Consider the following 19,215-nt stretch of genomic DNA (forward strand, 5'->3'; position numbering starts at 1 on the left):
CAAAGTATAGCAAGAACTTTAAGAATATTTATATTCTCTGACCCAACAATTGCACTTAGGAATGTATCCTAAGAAAATAATTTGAAATGTAGACAAATACCACGTCCTTAGCATGTACACCTTTGTCACCTTATGAGGAAAAAAATACACCTCTGGCTTGAAATAAACATAAAAAGGAGCTGCTTTATCTTTCCATTTAGGTGATTAAAAAAAACAACAACACTCATTTATGATGGAGGGAAAACAGACAAAGGCATTTTCATATTCTTAGTGGCATCATGAAAAACTACATAAACATTTATATAACATTCAGCTCTTTACCTTCTACAGAAAGAGGAAGAAGGAAAATTGAAAAACATTCCTCAGACTTTATCGTTAATTAAAACAATCTGGGCCAGATGCCTAGCATCTCCTTAAATGAAGCAGGGAGAAGATATCTGTACAACATAAATATATAGTTAGAGGTGCTGTTATTCTCGGTTAACCTGGAGGCTGATGATAAACTATAAACCCTTGGTACAGATTTTCACTCCAGAATTCTGGATAACTTGGTTAAGAATACATTAATAATGATACAGAACTGTATCTTAAATATTTACTTTTTAAAGTTGATTTAAATATTTTAAAAGGTTATTGACTATTATTTAAATTACATTTTAAGTATGTACATATATATAAATTTAACACATATACAACAGAAATTTAAGTATGATACTGTGTAAGACAGGATCTTCAAGTTTGGCAAACTGAAGTTCTAACCACGTGATGAGGGTATTGTACTGCCCTCTAGCGATGAACAGCCACACTTTCACTCTGAGACACTTGAGACTCTTCAGCCACCGATAAGCACCTTTAAAATTCCAAAAAATAAAGTCTGAAGACACAGCAAATATTTTTAATAAACTAACTCTCAAATGACGAAGGCCTTAATCAAATAGGGGTATTCAGTCTAAAGGTCCTTGATCTGCTCTCAAGTCCATTTTACCCATCCAGAAGCCAAGGCCTTTAAAGATTAGAAATGATGTAGAAACAATAAGAAAATGATCAAAAACTATTTTAAAAGATCAGAAACTGAGCGGATTGTGTCTCTGTCATGCTTACTGCCTATTAAGCAAAACCCACAGACTGAGGATGAACGAACCATGTTTTTTCATATTTTATTTTTAAATATGAACTGCTAATACCTGTAGTAGTTATGCTTCTTTGCGAAGTTTCAGCCCTGTGGACTAGAGGCTCACACAAATTGTGTTTAAGATCCAGCTGCCCCCAGGACGGAAATGGTACCTGACCCATAAGCAGTCTTCACATCTTCCCAGTAAGCAGCATATAAAGACTGCCTTCCTGTTCACCTCACATGCCAACAGAATCACTGTTACACAAGGGACGTGGTGGTGGGTGTATTATTTACATCAGAAAAGGAAGGCCATACTCTTGTTCTGAAGGAGCGCAACCACATAGTTAGGACTTGGGATTGGTAAAGTAGGACCGGCCAACCCTAGGGAGTATATTTAGTGATTTACAGGCAACTCTACATCTGTCAGGGAAAAAATGGGATGTGGCAGGAGAGGCAAACCAGAGACCAGAGTACCATCATGTAGATGTGAGAGATGGTAGTTTATATCTGCAGAGTACTTTATGCATTGCCAACTATTTTCACAAATGTCTCCTTTGTTCCTTTAATCAGGACCCTGTAGGAAATTAATCTTTATTCCAAAATTACAGATTAAGAAAACTCCAAGTGGTTTGCTGAGGAGATCTACTGTTTTCCACAGCATTTGTGAAGTGGGAGGTGACTTAACTGCCAACAAATTATGAGGAGTCCTAACAGGCAAGCAGGTAGAGCAGCAAAAAAAGATGGTTAAAAGATAACTTCAAAGAATATTTATTCTTTCTAGTCTCCTATATTCCGGAGCAGCTAGAAGGAAAAATCTGAGATGATGGTATGGTAGCCCATGACGAATGCTGAGATTCGTCCTGTAACTACTTGTTGAAGAGTGCTCTGAAAATTGATTTTCTTTCTTTGCTTTGTATATACGTTACATTATACAATAAAAAAGTTTAAAAAAAAAAAAAAGGTAACTTCCTGGAGGGTGCACAGCTGGTTCCATGGAAGAACACTTGCCTTCCATGCAGGAGACCCGCGTTCAATTTCCAGATCGCCCCCCCCCTCGCCACACACACCCCTCTCCAGGAAAAAAAAAAAGATAACTTCTTGGAAAGGTTTTTTTTAATCTAAAGAACAGTCACAGAACTTAAAGAACAAAGCAATATGAGACCATTTAGAATAGGGACAAACAGGCCAACAAAACTTGAAAGAGCCTAACATAATCATTGTATTGCAATTAATAATGTTCAATATTATTTCAGAAGAGGAAAGTGAGAATTCCATTTAGAAAGACTGCCATTCAAAATTGCTAAAACACTTGCTTCAAGAGGTTAAACTCCCCACTTTGCAACAATCTTTTGGATAACCAAAGTTCTGGCTTTTTGAATTCTCTTCTCAACAATTTGAATCAATTAGTCAATCTCTCTCTTTTTCTTATGCTCTCATTTTCCCCTGCATATACTTACAATTTTAACAAATAGTCTTGTACCCTAGTTTTTAAGATGATACATTTTAAATCTTCTGAGCTTATTTGTAATAAAAAACTCATTCTTTTTTTAATTATTATTTTTAATTTTTTATGGTATAGTATAACATACCTACAAAACAAAGGAATAAAAAAGCAATAGTTTTTCAAAGCACTCTCAACAAGTAGTTACAGTACAGATCCCAGAGTCCGTCATGGGCTACCATATGATCCTCTCATATTTTTCTTTCTAGCTGCTCCATTATATAGGAGGCTAGAGGGCTTAAACATTTTCTTATCACCACAATCGATGTTTTTTTCTTCTTTATTTTGTGAAAAATAAGCGCATATACAAAAAAGTTATAAATTTCAAAGCACAGCACTACAATTAATTGTAGAACATATTTCAGAATTTGACATGGATTTCAATTCCACAATTTTAGGTTTCTACTTCTATCTGTTCTAAAATACTGGAGACTAAAAGAGATATCAATTTAATGACTCAGTATTCATATTCATTTGTTGAATTCTATCTTCTCTGTATAACCCCACCATCACCTTTGATCTTTCCATCCCTCTCTTTAGGGGTGTTTGGGCTATGGCAATTCCCAATTTTTCATATTGGAAGGGTCTGTCACTAATATGGGGTAGGGAGATGGAACTATTTGATGTTTTGGAGAGGCTGGGCCCTCTAGGTTTCAGGACTTATCTGGATCAGGGACCCATCTGGAGGTTGTGGGTTTCTGGAAAGTTACTCTAGTGGATGGAGCCCTTGTGGGATCTTATATATTGCCCTAGGCGTTCTTTTTTTATTATTATTATTACTTATTTTTTTTTGCCTGGCCAGGCACTGGGAATCCAACCCGGGTCTCCGGCAGGCAAGAACTCTCTCTGCTGAGCCACCACAGCCCGCCCCCTAGGTGTTCTTTAGGATTGGCTGGAATAGTCCTGGGTTAGGGGTTGGCAGGTTATGATAGGTAGCAAGGTCTAACTGAAGCTTGCATAAGAGCAACCTCCAGAGTAGCCTCTCGACTCTATTTGAACTCTCTGCCACTGATACTTTATAGTTACACTTCTTTTCCCCCTTTTGGTCAGAATGGAAATGTTGATCCCACGGTGCCAGGTCTGGAATCATCCCTGGGAGTCATCTCCCACGTCGCCAGGGAGACTTTCACCCCTGGATGTCATGTCCCACATGGGGGGAGGGCAGTGATTTCACTTGCAGAGGTGGGCTTAGAGAGAGTGAGGCCACATCTGAGCAACAAAAGAAAACTCATTCTTGGTAATGAGAAAGCGATGGAACTGTAAAGGTATAGAGCCTAAGTAGACCCATTTCTGAGACTCTCCAGCTCACAACCTCAGGAACCGCCTCCGTCATCCACAGGGGTGGACTCTTGGAGGTCATGTTTATGTTCGGGAAATATGACCCTGTGGCCATATCTAACTGCGTCAGTAGAAGACATCTGTTTGAAACAGAGCTGATCAGAAAAGCCTTCACAACAATTCCTTTTGCTTAAGCTACCTTGATTTTGTCTCTATTTCTTGAAACCAGAGGTTTACTTTATTTTCTGTTTTACCACAATAAATGGCTTATTTCCCGAAGGCAGAGATTTTTGTCTGTTTTGTGCACTGTTATATCCCAAGTGCCTAGATAATGCCTGACCCATAGCAGGCACTCAAATATGTTTGCTAAATAATAAGTATTGTGAGCCTTTCTCAGTTTTTCCCATTGTAAGTTTTATTTAGTATATACATTCCATTTGCTTAAGGAGCAAAGCCCAGCGCTGCAGAGTTTGCTTTTTACCATCTTTCCACACAGTCTCTAAAAGATTTTTAAATTCATCCTTTGTCAAATATCTACTTACTCCCCATGCTTTTGTCTCTGAGTCACATCGCCACATCTCTATGTCAATCCGTTAGCACTACATCTGTTGTAGGCAGTATACTGTCTCAGCACAGGGACAATCCCTATACTTCCCTTTCTTTCCTTCTCTTTTATCTCTTCAAATGTCTGCTTTCAATAACGTCACAGACTGGGCCATCTATTAATGAGTCAGCAGAGGGCCTCATTTCACAGGGACTTCTTCACAAACTCCAGGTTTAAATGATGCCAGCAGGGGAATAAAGAGGTACGTGGGGAACCTGATAACTCAGTTATGGGACTAATGAGGTTCCCAAGAGCAGCAGCATAAAAAAAGTGATTGCTACCCAGGAGGCCAAACCACACCAGGACACCTCTAAATTCCTTCACTGAGAACCAGGGCAGTGGACAAATTATGAAGACAGCTGGCCACATCTTTACACCCCCTAGATGCCGTTTCAGTGGCTATCACGGAGCCATTTAAACAGCTCTGTACATTGACTGATAAGGAAGATAATTCCTATTCCCTATATTGTTGAGGAGGAATAATCATTATTATAAAACTAGACTACATAACTCAAGCTCTTGGCTAAGATAAATTGATCTTTTAGACTTTTAAGTAATTTAGGAAGCAAAAACACTATATAAATATAATTTTTTTCCTATATAAAGTTCAAGTGGAAGCATAATGAATAAGAAGATATTTTTAGAAGTAGAAAGTTTTCCCAAGCATATTGCTTTAAAATTTAGTGTTTATATTGAAAATCACAACAGACTTCAGTGAGTTAAAATTCCCAACACAGAAACCAAGTTAGAGAGACCAAGAAAAGCCTCATTTACAAAGTGGGAAAAAAAACCTCATCAAAACTGGATAAACAGGCAACTAGCCTCATCCCTACAGTTTCTTTTATCACATCACCCACCACCTCCTTTTGCTTGTTGAAATTTCTTGCCATAAACCCTTTTGGGTTAAACACAATTTTTTCATATTGTGACCACTCACTAGTTCAATTTATTTTCTTGCAATCTAAATCCTCTAAAAACAAACACACGAAAGTACTTGTACCACACTTTTAATGTGCTGAGTACACACCCTTCTACGTGATCTGACAAAATCACATACTTTTCCAGCTCCATTTACCTTCTCAGATTTCTTCTCACTTTTGGCCGTCCCTGCCAAGAAGTCCAGGCTTTCTGATAAAAAAGAAAAGCGGGGGTGGGTGGGAGGGGGGGTGCAAGGGTAGTTCAGTGGTAGAATTATCGCCTGCCATGCAGGAGACCTGGGTTTGATTCCTGACTTGTGCATTTACCAAAACAAAACAAACAAGCAGAATAAACAAAACTTCAGCAAATGGTGCTGCAGTAACGGGATATTCACATGGAAAAGAATCAAATGTGACCCCGCCATACAGGACACCAAAAAAAGAGAGAGAGAAGCAAATCTCTTTTGTAAAAGCAGCATGCCCCTCTCCACCTCCCCTTAATACAATGCTGAACCTATTTTATGGAGGAACTCCAGTATGAATACTGTTTACAATGGTAACGAATTGTTGCATCATCCTTATTCCTCTTGATCCAGAGCATGTCGAGGGGTCCAAAGCAGAAGAGAAGAAGGCAGGGATGCTGTTGCATAGGTCTTACATGATGTTGATGACATTTATCATGTTTCAAGTTGTTTTCCTCCATTATGGTAAATCATAGGCCAAGAGAATTAGAGCAACTTCAAGAAATAATCTTGAAGCCCTGCCTTCCCAAAGATAAATAGTTCTCAGATAATATAGTTGAAGAGATAGCATGGGTTCAAATCTTGGTTCAACTACTTATTTTTTGGGTAAATTCTAGAAAGTTACATAAACTCTGTCCCCAGGTTATCTCACTTGTAAAAATGGATAATAATAGTACTGACTTCATAGAATTCCACAGAATTACATGAGATAAGCATTTAGAATATTACTGAGCATCTAAGAGCCCAATAAGTGATGGTAGTCATAGCTGATGATGTTATTGCTATACTACTGTTTTCTAAAGGAGTTCCCATAATTATTATTCCTTCATTCAGCAAACATTTAAATGAACACTTACCATGGCTGTAAAGCTGGTGCTAAATACTAGTGGTACAGACTTAAAAGCCTCAATCTGGACATTCAAAGAGTCCCCAACAAAAGGGAGTCTGTTGCTTCAACAATTACATTATGGAGTGTTAAGAACTAAACAGAATCTTGAGAGGCAAGAAGAAACCTGGAAAAGTTCAAGCAAAGGAGAATGAAACAAGCCTTAGAAGGTAAACAGGAGTACACCAAAGAAAGAGGAAAACAAAAGTAAATCTGGGCAAGGATGGAGAACTGCAGAACACAAGACTTGAACAAGCTCAGCAAAGGCCGGTAGATAAAAAGCCTAAGCAAACTATAATTTAGACTACAGACAAAAAGGCACCAATTCTTGAATTTATGGCAAAGAATTCAGGAATAATAGGGGCAGGGGACTGAACAGTGATTAGTAACAATGATAAATACCCCAACGTGGGTAAGGATAGATAATAACCCCATAAGGGCTTTAAAAGAAAGATGGAGTAAAGAAAACAGACCCAAGAAATATTTAGAAGACAGATCTTGGTTGCTGACTAGATATGAAGGGTTAGAGGATGGAAAAAGTGAAAAATCATGACCAAGTTAGTGGCTGGAGGTACATGGACGTGGTAGAAGACGCCACACTTGTGATCCGGGGTGGGGGGTGCTTGCAGAGAAGGTGCTGAGCTTAGTTTTAAACATGCCAAGCACAGGTGCCTGTGGGCACTTGGATGGAGCCATGCAGTAAGAGGGAAATACAATATGGATCTGCATTTGTGAATCCAGGATGAGACTAGAGATGACCCATCATTGCTGGGTATGCCACAGAAAAGAGGTGTTAGCGGCGAGCAAGATGGATTACTGAGGGAGACAGGACGACCAGGGAGAAAAAGAGAACAGATGCCACAGCCATGAACATCTTCTCAAAATTACAACACTATTTTCATCTTTATCAGTTTTGTCAACAACAACTTGCTCAAATATTCCAATGTTCTTTATTTATATACCATCTGTTTCACAAATATTTGAGGCAGCTTATGATAAAGACATACAATAAACTGTGAAACAAAAATGAAATGAATAAATCAAGACAAGGAAATTATATTAGGAGATTATATATAAGGAATTATATTAGGAGATTAAGGAAGAGGCAGGCTAGGGGAGAAGGAGGATTAGAATACAATTTTGTAGACCAAAGGAGACTAAAATTGCTACAGCAGAGCTGCAAGTTTGACTCTGGACAAAGTAAAAAGAAAGTCTGTTACCTCCATAAGAAGAAACTATACCTTCCTTGGGATTAAATGATTTGCCCAATACCACACGGTTAAAAGGTGAATGGTTTCCTCCAATCTACCAAGTTGCTTCAACATGCAAATAAATATTCTACAGCATAGTTAGCTTCCATTTTCAGGGTAGAACAGTAGAAAAGGAACTGGGTACTAGCTCCTCCTCAAATCACAAACCTTAGGCAGAACATTTAAATTCTTTGTGCCTTGTTTTCTTACCATGAAGTAAGTGCTTTCAACTGATTCGGGGTCAACTGATTTTTAGCATTTGTGCTAAGTCTCCATTTAGAGAATTATGGCCCTGGAAAGCAAATCAGAACTTTTTTCTATAGGACACTGAGGAGACCTGAAAATCCTGCTCAGCAGTGTTCCAGGTAATGACTGATCAGTCAATATCGGTATTCTGGCCCTATATGTTCTCTACAGTGCCTCCAGCACAAACAAGCCCTTGTCCTGCGACAGTGGTATATCACACTTTACTGCATCCTCTTTTGAACAGGGAAGACTGAGGGGGATTCAACCACAGCTGCTAAGACTGGCAGATATGGAACAAAGCTGTTGTATCCAGTTATTTTTAAATTTCCAAAACTACTGTGATATATTAAAATTAAAACTCACATGAGTAAAAATATACTACTGACTTAAAAAAAAAAAGACTTTAAAATCATCTATTAAAGAAATCCAGGAAAGGTAAAGTAGCATGTACAACAAGCTGAAAACCTTTAGGAATAACTCAAATTTCAAAAGATCAAATTTTATTTTCTTTTAAAAACATTATTATGAATATTTCCAAACAGACACAAAAGTGAAGAAAGTACTACAATGAACCTATATGCACGCATCCGTCATTCATTCACAACCACCAGCAGCCATCAGCATTATTCCACACATGTTCAGAGGATGTAACCTTAAAGTTCAAGCTTTCTGAGGTTGGAGTTTAAATTCTTATAGCAAAATATAGCTTCTTCTGTGTCCTGTGTCCATGCATCAATGTATAGGCACACATATGCTCACACACAAAACAAAAAACAAAAAACACAGCAGTTTCAATTTCAAGAAACAAGCTAAAGAAAGATATGTTCTCCAGATCCTTGCTATTCAAAATGTGGTCCCTGATCAGCAGCATCTGTATCAACAAGAACTTGTTAGAAATGCAGAATCTCAGGCCCCATTCCAGACCCACTGTCATAATTTTCATTTTAACAAAATCCGAAGGTGATTAGCTTGCACAGGAAAGTCTGAGAAGCGTTGATCTTCTCTAGAACACCATTAACTGTCTTCTGGAAACTTTTTCCCAACTAAGTGGCACAGAGGAGCTGAACAAGAAACTAAAGAGTGAAAAATAGTGGTCGCTGAACTTCCAGGAAGATGGCGGATTAGGGAGCTCCAGGATTCCCCACTTCTCCCAAAGAACTAGTGGACAGCCAGGAACCATCCAAAAAGTTCTGGGTTTCCTGAGGCCAGGGGAACACTGGACACCACCCAGAAAAGAGTGAGAAACTCTAGGTGGCGCTGCAGTAGCGGCTGGTGCCCATTCCCCACTCTTAACCTAGTAGGGTCCTGAACCTGGCCGGTTTCTGCAGACAGAGAGACATGGAAGCCCTCTTCCCCAAGAAAAGGGGTGGTGGGGGGGGGCAGGTATGGCTGAGCACCGATCATGGCAGCTGAGCAGCAACTTCTGGCCGCTGGACAGGGATAGAGGTGGCCACCGTCTCAACATTTCCCCTTAACAGTGGGCAGAGGTTGTGGAAGTTCATAGACACAGTACTTTCTAGGGCTGTGGGGAACAATTGGCTGACGAGCACCATCTGCTGGGCGTGCCAGGAAAGCACAGCTTCTGGAAGTCATCAAAAAATCACTTCTGGCATCTTTCCTGACCCTTTCCCCAGGGCTTTTTGTGCTGGTCTGCACCCCCTTTGTAGGTCCCCGGCCCTGTTTTGTCTGGTAATTACTGACTTCCGAAAATACTCTCCAGGGTAGCCCTCCTCCCAGAATTTGCCCTCCAGGAAAAAGCTATAAGAAATGAAAGGAGCGTTTAAAAAAAAAAAAAAACCAACTATAAAAGCAAAACAAAACCAAAGAGAAGCGATCAAGAACTAAATTGACTTCCTGCAGTTTAGAGTCTAAAGTTTTGCATCTGCGGATGGACTTGGATCAGAATGCGGAGTGTAGGGTGGGGCACAGGAATGCGATGACGTTACAGCGCTGATATGGGCACAGGCTGGGGACTCTACGCTGGTGCCTTTGAGCATGGGGTGTGTTGTGGGGTTGGAGAGGTGCAGTGCGGGGGCCACAGATATGGGCAGACCTTGGGGGGGGGGCAGGAGCAGGGTGACGTGTAAGGGACACAGATGTAGAGTGCTCCTAGTCCCGGGCTCCCCGTCCATGCACTCCTATGGAGTCCAGGCTTCCACTGGAAAGGGGCACGTTAGGTTGTTTACACCAACTGGACGGTCTCTAGTTCTCTGCATCTCAGTCCTTCAGTTTTTGTAACCAACCTCCCAGGTCACTTAAACCCTGGAATCACTGTCTCGGTCGTCCTCCCATCCCTTCTCTAGCTGTTCTTTGGAGCAGGGGTGAACTCGACATATCCAATTCCGCCATCTTCCCGGAACGCTCTATTCTGCCATCTTCCCAGACCCGGGACCCAGCCCTTTTGTGGTATTTTGTCCTGTCCAACTCAAAAAACCTCGAGTTTTTTGTTTTTGAGTTTTTTTTCCCCCATCATCCCCACCCCGCTCTGTCACAGAAAAAATCCTACTACCTTTAACACTTATTCCAGGTTTCTCTATGCTGGGGGGCTTGTTTTCAGTAGTCAGATTTCGTTAATTAATTCCGCAAACGGAGCAGGGTTGAACTAAGCCCTTGCTGCTAGTAAGGTCTCTTTCCTTTCCCCCCAGGGAACCAGCCTGCCGCACCCTAGGTGAGGGGCGTTGGCCTCTGCGGCTTGGATGACTTACAATTCTGTGTGGGGTCCCAGCTGGTCCATCTGTTAGGCAGAAAATAGGTAGAAAGGGGTGGAAGAGGATGTCCAGGTGGAGCTCTGAGGTTCCGGCTGAGGCTGGAGATAGAAGGTTCTGAACCGCACAGTTCGGTGGAGGGACAAGATGAGGTCAATTATTGCAAAGGGGAGCATGCGCGGTATAGAGATACAGCGCCACCTCACCATAAGCATGCGCAGTACAGGGACATCGGCCACCTCAGCATGAGCACGCACTGTAGAGGAACACAAGGCCACCTCACAGTGAGCATGCGCGGTACAGGGCCACGGGCCACATCAGCATGAGCATGCGCGGTACGGGACACCTCAGCATGAGCATGCGCAGTCCAGGGACACAGGCCACCTCAACATGCGCATGCGCGGTACAGGGACACAGGCCACCTCAGCATGAGCATGCACGGTAGAGGGACACAAGGCCATCTCACAGTGAGCTTGCGCGGTACAGGGACACGGGCCACATCGGCATGCGCGGTACAGGCGCATGGGCAAACTCAGCATGAGTACGCGCGGTAGAGGGACACAAGGCCACCTCACAGTGAGCATGCGCGGTACAGGACACGGGCCACATCAGCATAAGCATGCGCGGTACAGGGACACGGGCCACCTCAGCAGGAGCATGCGCGGTACAGGGACACGGGCCACCTCAGCATAAGCATGCGCGGTACAGGACACGGGCCACATCAGCATGAGCATGCGCGGTACGGGACACGGGCCACCTCAGCATGAGCATGCGCACTATAGAAACAGGCCACCTCAGGGTGAACATGCGCAGTACAGGGGCACAGGCCACCTCAGCATGAGCATGCGCGGTACGGGACACAGGCCACCTCCGCATGCGCATGCGTACTATAGAAAGGCCACCTCAGCATAAGCATGCGCAGTACAGGGACACAGGCCACCTCAGCAAGAGCATGCGTACTATAGGCCACCTCAGCAAGAGCATGAACATGCGCACTATAGGAACACAGGCCACCTCAGCATGAGAATGCCACTGGCCTAACCACAGCAGTAGAAAAGGGTTTTACTCTGGGAGGAAGGGGCCAGCCTGCTCCGGCTGAGCCCATCTGAAAGGTGCCTGCTGGTGCTTGTCCTTGCTTAATAAAGCTGGTTTCTGAAAGCCACCCCCAAGACTGACAAAATTCTTTTCGCCACTGCTTCACCAAGGCATTCCTCCCGAGTAACACATCTTGTCCAGACTGGTATATACTGTGTGTCCGGTCCCTGATGTAGCCCCGACAGTTGCTCTGTACTGTTCTATTTACTAGCTGCTTTGGAGGATAAACTAAATTCCACACCTCACTAAGCCGCCATCTTGGCCCTGTCCCCCTGCCCCCACCCCCTGGGCCATCTTCTTCAATAAATTTAAGTCAAGTGAAATTATAAAGAACTTTCTCTGATGACAATGGAATGAAGTTGGAAATAAACAATAGGCAAAAAAAACCTAGAAAATTCACAAATGTATGCAAGTTAAAGAACACACTTGAAAACAATGGGTGGGTCAAGAATCCTATTTTCTTCAATATCTAGCTGATACTTCTCACTGTTTTCTTCACCATCTAGCTGATACTTCAGCATCTAGCTGATACTGGGCACATTTAAGAATGTCTTCAAAAATGGTCTGTTCATTTTTCAATGTTAATGTTTTTTTTTTATTCCCTTTATTGTCTACGAGCTACCTGAGATCAAGTTATATCACATATCAAACACATGACTATTTTTTGCTACATATTCTAGGTTCCAGTTTAACAAATGATGCACCACAGTTAAATTAATAACTCACTACTCTACATTAAAAAAGCTTAAAAATCCCTAAGAGGTAAGCGAGCACCTATTGTTCCTATTTTATGGCTCAGAAAGGTTGGATGGCAAAGCCAGAGCTTACTTAGCACTAGCCTTGTGACTGATTCCAAGTCCTCTGCCCTTTCTAATCATTAGACATTTGCCAAACTCCTATATTTAAATTTAATACTTATTTGCACTTTAAGGCTGTTTTTAGAGAGCTTCAGATTGAAAACCCATAGGAGAAATATTAGAATTCAAATACTGCCTACTCTTTTGGGATCTCAAATTTATTTACTTATTTATTTTAAGTTTCTTTTCTTTTCCAATACTCTGCTTTGAACAGCCCAAGGAGATGATGCTGGGGGAAAAAAACAAACTATCACCATATCCCCGCCATAAAGTAGGAGAACTATGGATTCCAGCTATTCTAAGTTTTTACAAATTTGTCTAATCACGGAAAAAAATTTTAAATACAAAAGTAGACAGAATTCCATGTACCGAATTCCCACTTTCAACAATTACCATAGCCCAATTAGAAAAATCCTACCGGCAATGTAAATAGTATCTGGGGAGCTGGAGGGAACGAGAGAATCTAATGTCTGTTCTTAATAATAGCTGAAAAAATCCACTTCTAAAGTAAAGTAGCAAGATAACCAGAAGTTCTGCTCCATATGAAATATTCTCAAGCTAACCTATAGGCTTTATGAAGTTAAATCTTTTTAAAATAACTTGAAATTAACAAAGTTAAATGGTCACACTGGGCCTCAGACATCAAATAATACAACTGACTTCTTACATGAATCCTCTTAAGTCTTGTGACCAGACAGAAGCATGCAGAAAACTGCAAATGTGGACATATATGCAAGACTATTTATAGCAGCAATCACCAAGTCTTATGGGAAATGCTCTTCAACCCTTTAAACGTCAAACTATTTTAAGTACTCACAACTTTCTAAGAATTTTGTTTGTTTGCTTTATCATTGTTCCCAAAAATTGGGTTATAAATTGTGTTGTGTGTGTATGCGTGTGTTTCCTTATTTTTGGGAAATGTGTAAAATAAATTAGTGGGTTTGAAACATTAAGGTCACAGTAAAGAGTTCTAACCAGGGCTGTGTTAATGGGATAAAGTCTTGAGAGTTCACAATATGACTAAGAAATCAATTAGCTGCTTAAATATATTTTTAGAATTAGGAAGAATATATATATTATTAAAAAAGATTAATCAAGCACAGCTCATTCCAAGTAGAAGGCATATTTCCCACAGCCATTTAAAACATATATATACCGACACTGGGATCTTGCTAAATCTAAACACTGACTCAGTAAAATAAGACAAATCCTTCTTTCCTCTTTTGGGGAAAGAAGAGTAGAAAAGATTGCCCTCCAATGGAGAGTATTGTTAAAAACAAATAGGTACCAGGAGCTTGGTAGTGACAGAATTATCAGCCTTATAAAAAATAAGAAATTAACAGGTTGAAGAAGTTTAAAAATATGCATAGGATCACACAGCTAACACTGGTCTGGTGGACTCAAAATCTACCCCTTTTTTCTCTCTCTACCACATCAACAATGACCATCTCTGTTTGAAACTAACCTTTTGATCTTAGCTTTCTCCAATGTACAATGCTCAGAAAACTCACATTCTTTATGGAGAAAGTTGTATCAATACTCACTAATTTTGAGGAGACTTGAGGAGAGCTTTCCACTACACCATGGCTTTCACAAGGTGGTCATCAAAAAATGGTTATTCCTAGTATTTTTATTCCATCACCAAGAGCTCAGAATGTAAATTAATAGGCACAGTTGTGCTGCCCTTGTCTGAAAATAGCTGCATGACTAACTGTGTCCACACATTGACTAGGATACATCAACGTACAAGACTCATGGGGTCCAGTACTTTCAGTAAAGGAGAGCCTACAGGAAGGTAGACCAGAACTCTGAGTCTGGGGGCTTAAAGGTAGAAGTCACTTGCTTTTTAGCTTAGTCACCCAATGATACCCACTTGAGATTTCTACCAAAAAGTCTTGATGTTGTACATATGACAAAATTACACAATAGGGATTAACCACCTGTCAGCTGTGGTCCTTGTGTTATCGAGTTACCAGCTTGACTCAATTAGTAGTTATAATTAATCACACAACTATTATTCCAGGTTTAATGCCACAAAAATATCATATGAAGCTAGGCCATTTATGAAGGCTTATGGATAAAAGGGTTAATGATAATATTAAAGGTTTTCACACACTAGATTCAGATTTAAGACACCTGAGATAACTTGTACACCAAGAATGGATCCTGTTGTTCCAAGACAGCAATAAAAGTAAATATACCCTTCACATGTCTAGGTTTCTGAACATTTAAACTCTTACTGAAAATAAGTTGAGAGGCTTCTTCTTGGAGAAGGCTTTGGAAGTCCTAACTCCACAGCAAGGAAAATGTGGTGGGCCTCTCCAAGGCTGGAAAGACACCTGCAGCCTCTGAAGAAGTGAAGAAGGATGGTGGGGAGCCCTGGGCCACTGTGCCGGTCACGGTCAGGAAATGGAATTCTCACCACTGAGGGCAAGTCAAAGGGATCCCCAAGAGATTCCAATTTAGCAGGTGGTTACAAACTCAGGGACATAAACCAGGCAGAGTGTGAGAGGGTTGGCATTGTCACTCTAACCAAAGGCCATGGCCTCTACACCTGGTTCTCTGTCTTTTCATTTTATGTGAAAACACATCACCATTTCAAGATCTGACTGGTCAAAGAGGCTGTCTGTGTCCAACTAATATTCCAGCTCCACTTTTCCATCTACAGTGTAACTCATTCTTGGGATTCCTAGTGATGGACTAGAGGTACAGGATGAATGCAGTTCATTTTTGTGGAGTACCAATTCCAAGAGCGTAAATTTAAAAATATTTTTTGATATTGTTATACTAAAATGAACACATATATGGTGGAGTACATTGCTACAAACACACACATGTTAAAAATATAAAACAGGAGACAAACTTCATGTTCTTAGAAGTCACTTTGGCAGAGAGCTCCTGATTCCCCAGGGGCAACCTGCTCTGTTACGAAGAGAATTTTGGTGTAGATATTGAGGAATGCTTGTCTGCTAGGGCAATTCCCTCCGAGCCTCAGGATGGAAAGCGAGGTTGCTCACCCACTGCCACCTTTACCTGCCACCCAGCAGGAGGCACAAATCCTTGGCACTGCCTCTTTCAGGATCCCCCATCACACTACTCTCTAAATCAACCACAAAGCTTGGCACTACTACATCTTAGAAAAGCCTCCAGATAAAGCTGGCAGTGTTGGTTCTGCCCTGAAGACTTTTCCGAAGCAATGAATGTTGTGTGAACAAGTCCTGCCCTTTATCAACATCAAACCCTACAACAGTGATGAAAAGACAAATCAGTACTGGGGACCAGAGTAAGAGAGGGAACTATAGGCAGGGGAAGGGGTCTGTGAGTGAGAGTAAGTTGGAGGGAAAAAAAAGCCTCAGGTAGAAAGAATTTCAGGGTATAATGGCATGTGCAGAACTACTGTCAGCAGTGTCAGTCCCAGAAATACATTAGCTGGCCACTACCATGTGCCTGGCATTGGGGATGCAGAGCTATGTAAGACACAGCTTTCACTATGAGGCAAGATCAGGATGGCCCCAGTTCCTGACATTTCTGTGGCCTGACATCAAAATTTGTATATTCTAAATCAGACGTCATTTTTCAGGTATAAAAATGATAAACGTGCTGTCTTTTCAATTTTGTGTTGACCAGACAGGGAGGAGCCCTCCGTGGGGGCCTTTACCTCCCAGCACCTATACTCATTTACTGTGCCACTGCAAAAGAAGATAAGGAAAATAATAAGAATTTCATTCTAAAAAGCAAGAAGCATTAGTGTTACATCAGACAGACTAATCATTCAACAAACTCCTAAAAGATTAAAATTTTTCTTTTTTAATTTCCAGTGCTACTGAGTTTATTGTAGAAGCAATTTCTACACGGAATGCATCACTGAACTACATGAGAGGTTTCATTCACTCAACTCCACTGTAACAAATGTAATGGATTGAAGAAAATATTCTAGCCTCTGCTAAGTGCTGGTATATTCAGAAGTGAATAACACATGTCCTGCCTTCCAGAATTCAGTTTTGGACAGTGTTACCCAAAACTTTTTTCACTGTTGCTCCCCTAAAGGGTCTTATGAGATACTGTCCCCTGTCCCCCCTTGAAATGTTAACAACAGAGATATACTATATATCTTTTCACATACTGTGAAAAGCCTTTCAACCCTTTGAAAGGCTACAAACATTAAAATATCTACATCACTTCCATCTCCCACCCAAGACCTAATTTTCACCACATTAAAGAGAACATTGCCTTCCTAGAGAACGGTCTTCAAACACGCACATAGTTTCTTAAAATAATCAAATTCTTAAAGGATTCTATGATATAATAAAAAAACAAAAACATACACACTAGAACAGGGGTCAGCAAACTTGTCTGCAAAGGACCAGATAGTAAATATTTTAGCTTTTTTGGACCACACACTTTCTCTGTTGCCTAGTTTGTTTGTTTCTTTTGCTTCTTTTTTTCTATAACCCTTTAAAAATACAAAAACTTTTAGTTCAAGAGCCTTACTAAAAGAGGTTATTGGCTAAATTTGGCCTGTGGTTTGAAGTTTGCTGACCCTTAATCTAAGGAATAATGGCGAATGCTTACTGCACTCATATTATTTAAAAAAACAACTTTCATTTAACATTCAACAAAAACCCCTATGAAGTAGTTTTCATTTTCATCTTATAGCTTAAGAATGTGAGGCAAAAGGAGATTTGACACTTCAACAGGTAGGAATAGAAGGGAACTTTCTCAACATGATAAAGGGAACATATGAAAAACTCACAGCTAACATCATCCTCAATGGGGAAAGACTGAAAGCTTTCCTTCTAAGACCAAGAACAAGAGAAGGATGCCCACTGCCACCACTGTTATTCAACACTGTTCTGGACATTCTAGCCAGAGAAATTAGAAAAGAAAAATAAAATGCATCTAAACTAGAAAGGAAAAAGTAAAACTTTCACTGTTTGCAGATGACATATGTTGAAAATCCCAAAAAATCTACTATAAAGCTACTAGAGCTAATAAATGAGTACAGCAAAGGGGCAGAGTACAAGATTAACACCCCAAAATTAGCAGTGCTTCTTTCTGTATTTAGTGATGAGAAATCTGAGGAGGAAATCAAGAAAAAAATTCCATTTACGACAGCAACCAAAATAATCAAATATTTAGGAACAAATTTAACTAAGGACACAAAAGACCTATACACAGAAAACTACAAGAAATTACTAAAAGAAATCATGGAAGACCTAAATAAATGGAAAGGCATACCATGTTCATGAACTGGAAGACTAATTATAGTTACAATGTCAATTCTACCCAAATTCCTTTGTCGATTCAATGCAATACCAATTAAAATGCCAACAATTTACTTTGAAGAAACAGAAAAACCAATAACCAAATTTAGTTGGAAGGGCATGGTGCCCCAAATAACTAAAAATATCTTAAGAAAAATGAAGTGGGAGGTTTCACACTACCTGACTTTAAAGCATTTTGGAGAGAGTCCCTTTTTAGAATGATGAGATAGCCACGAGAATGATGAGAGCCCAGGCAGCCAGAGACCTTTGGAGATGAAGAAGGAAAACGTCTCCCAGGGGAGCCTCATGGACAAGGAGAGAAAGCTAGCAGACATTGCCATGTTCACCATGTGTCTTTACAGTTGAAAGAGAAACCCTGAACTTCACTGGCCTTTCTTGTGGGAAGGTAACCTCCTATTGGTGCTTTTATTTGGAAATTTTTATAGACTTGCTTTAAATGGGATATTTTCATGACCTTAGAACTGAAAATTAGCAACTTAAAAATTCCCCCTTTTAAAAGCTGCCCATTTCTGGTATATCACACTCTGGCAGCTAGCAAACTAGAACAGATTTGAAGTGAGAAGTGAGGTGCTACTGCAGTTTGCAAATATCAAACATGCTGAAATGGCTTTTTAAATGGATATGAGGAAGATTTTGGAAGAGGTGTGAGGAACTTGATAGAGAAGGCCTAGAATGCTTTGAAGAATAGAAATGTGGACTCTAAAGATACCTCTGACGAGGTTCTAGACAGAAATGAGGCATGCGCTATTGCAAACTAGAAGGCAGGTGAACCTTGTTTTAAAATGGCAGATAATCTGGCAAAATTGACTAGTAACTTTGGCTAGAAGGCAGATTTTAAAAGCCATGAACTTGGACATTTAGCAGAAGAGATTTCCAGATAAAACGTGGAAGGTGCAGCCTGGTTTCTCCTCGCAGTTTATAGCGAAATGCAACAGGAAAGAGACAAACTGAGAACCAAACTCTTGGGTACACCGAAACCAGAAACTGATGTTCTGGAAAATTCTGGGCTTCCAGGATGGGAGATGCCAGAAAATAGTGCCCCATATGAGGATTTAACCAAATGTGTAACCTGTCAACCATTTCAGAAAAAGCTAGAATTGGACAAGGACTTATCCAGGAAGAATTTGTGGAAACTCCTGTTGTCTGATGGGCACAATCCTTGCTTGCTACACAGAAAACCCAGAAGAGTGCTGTGGGACCTGTGTAAACAGAGCTGCTTCCAGTCTCGACTGGGG

The 19,215-nt window shown here is 40.6% G+C and overlaps 1 protein-coding gene across 14 annotated transcripts in view; it reads right to left on the bottom strand.

Moving 5' to 3' along the window:
• Window positions 1–19,215, bottom strand: part of IGF2BP2 (insulin like growth factor 2 mRNA binding protein 2) — a 187,515-nt gene that overhangs the window by 134,451 nt on the left and 33,849 nt on the right. For 2 of the 14 annotated variants that reach the window (XM_077117809.1, XM_077117806.1), the window contains exon 1: window positions 10,744–12,124. The exons of 11 other annotated variants lie outside the window; for them this stretch is intronic. Coding sequence is in view for 1 of the 3 variants with exons in the window: in XM_077117813.1 (XP_076973928.1) it covers window positions 10,744–10,772 (29 nt within the window). In the remaining 2 variants the exon portion in view is untranslated. Of the gene's footprint in view, window positions 1–10,743; window positions 12,125–19,215 lie in introns of those variants that run through there. One more of the 14 variants, XM_077117813.1, reaches the window with a different exon arrangement.

Source organism: Tamandua tetradactyla, chromosome 10, assembly GCF_023851605.1.
Source record: "Tamandua tetradactyla isolate mTamTet1 chromosome 10, mTamTet1.pri, whole genome shotgun sequence".
NCBI lineage: Eukaryota > Metazoa > Chordata > Mammalia > Pilosa > Myrmecophagidae > Tamandua > Tamandua tetradactyla.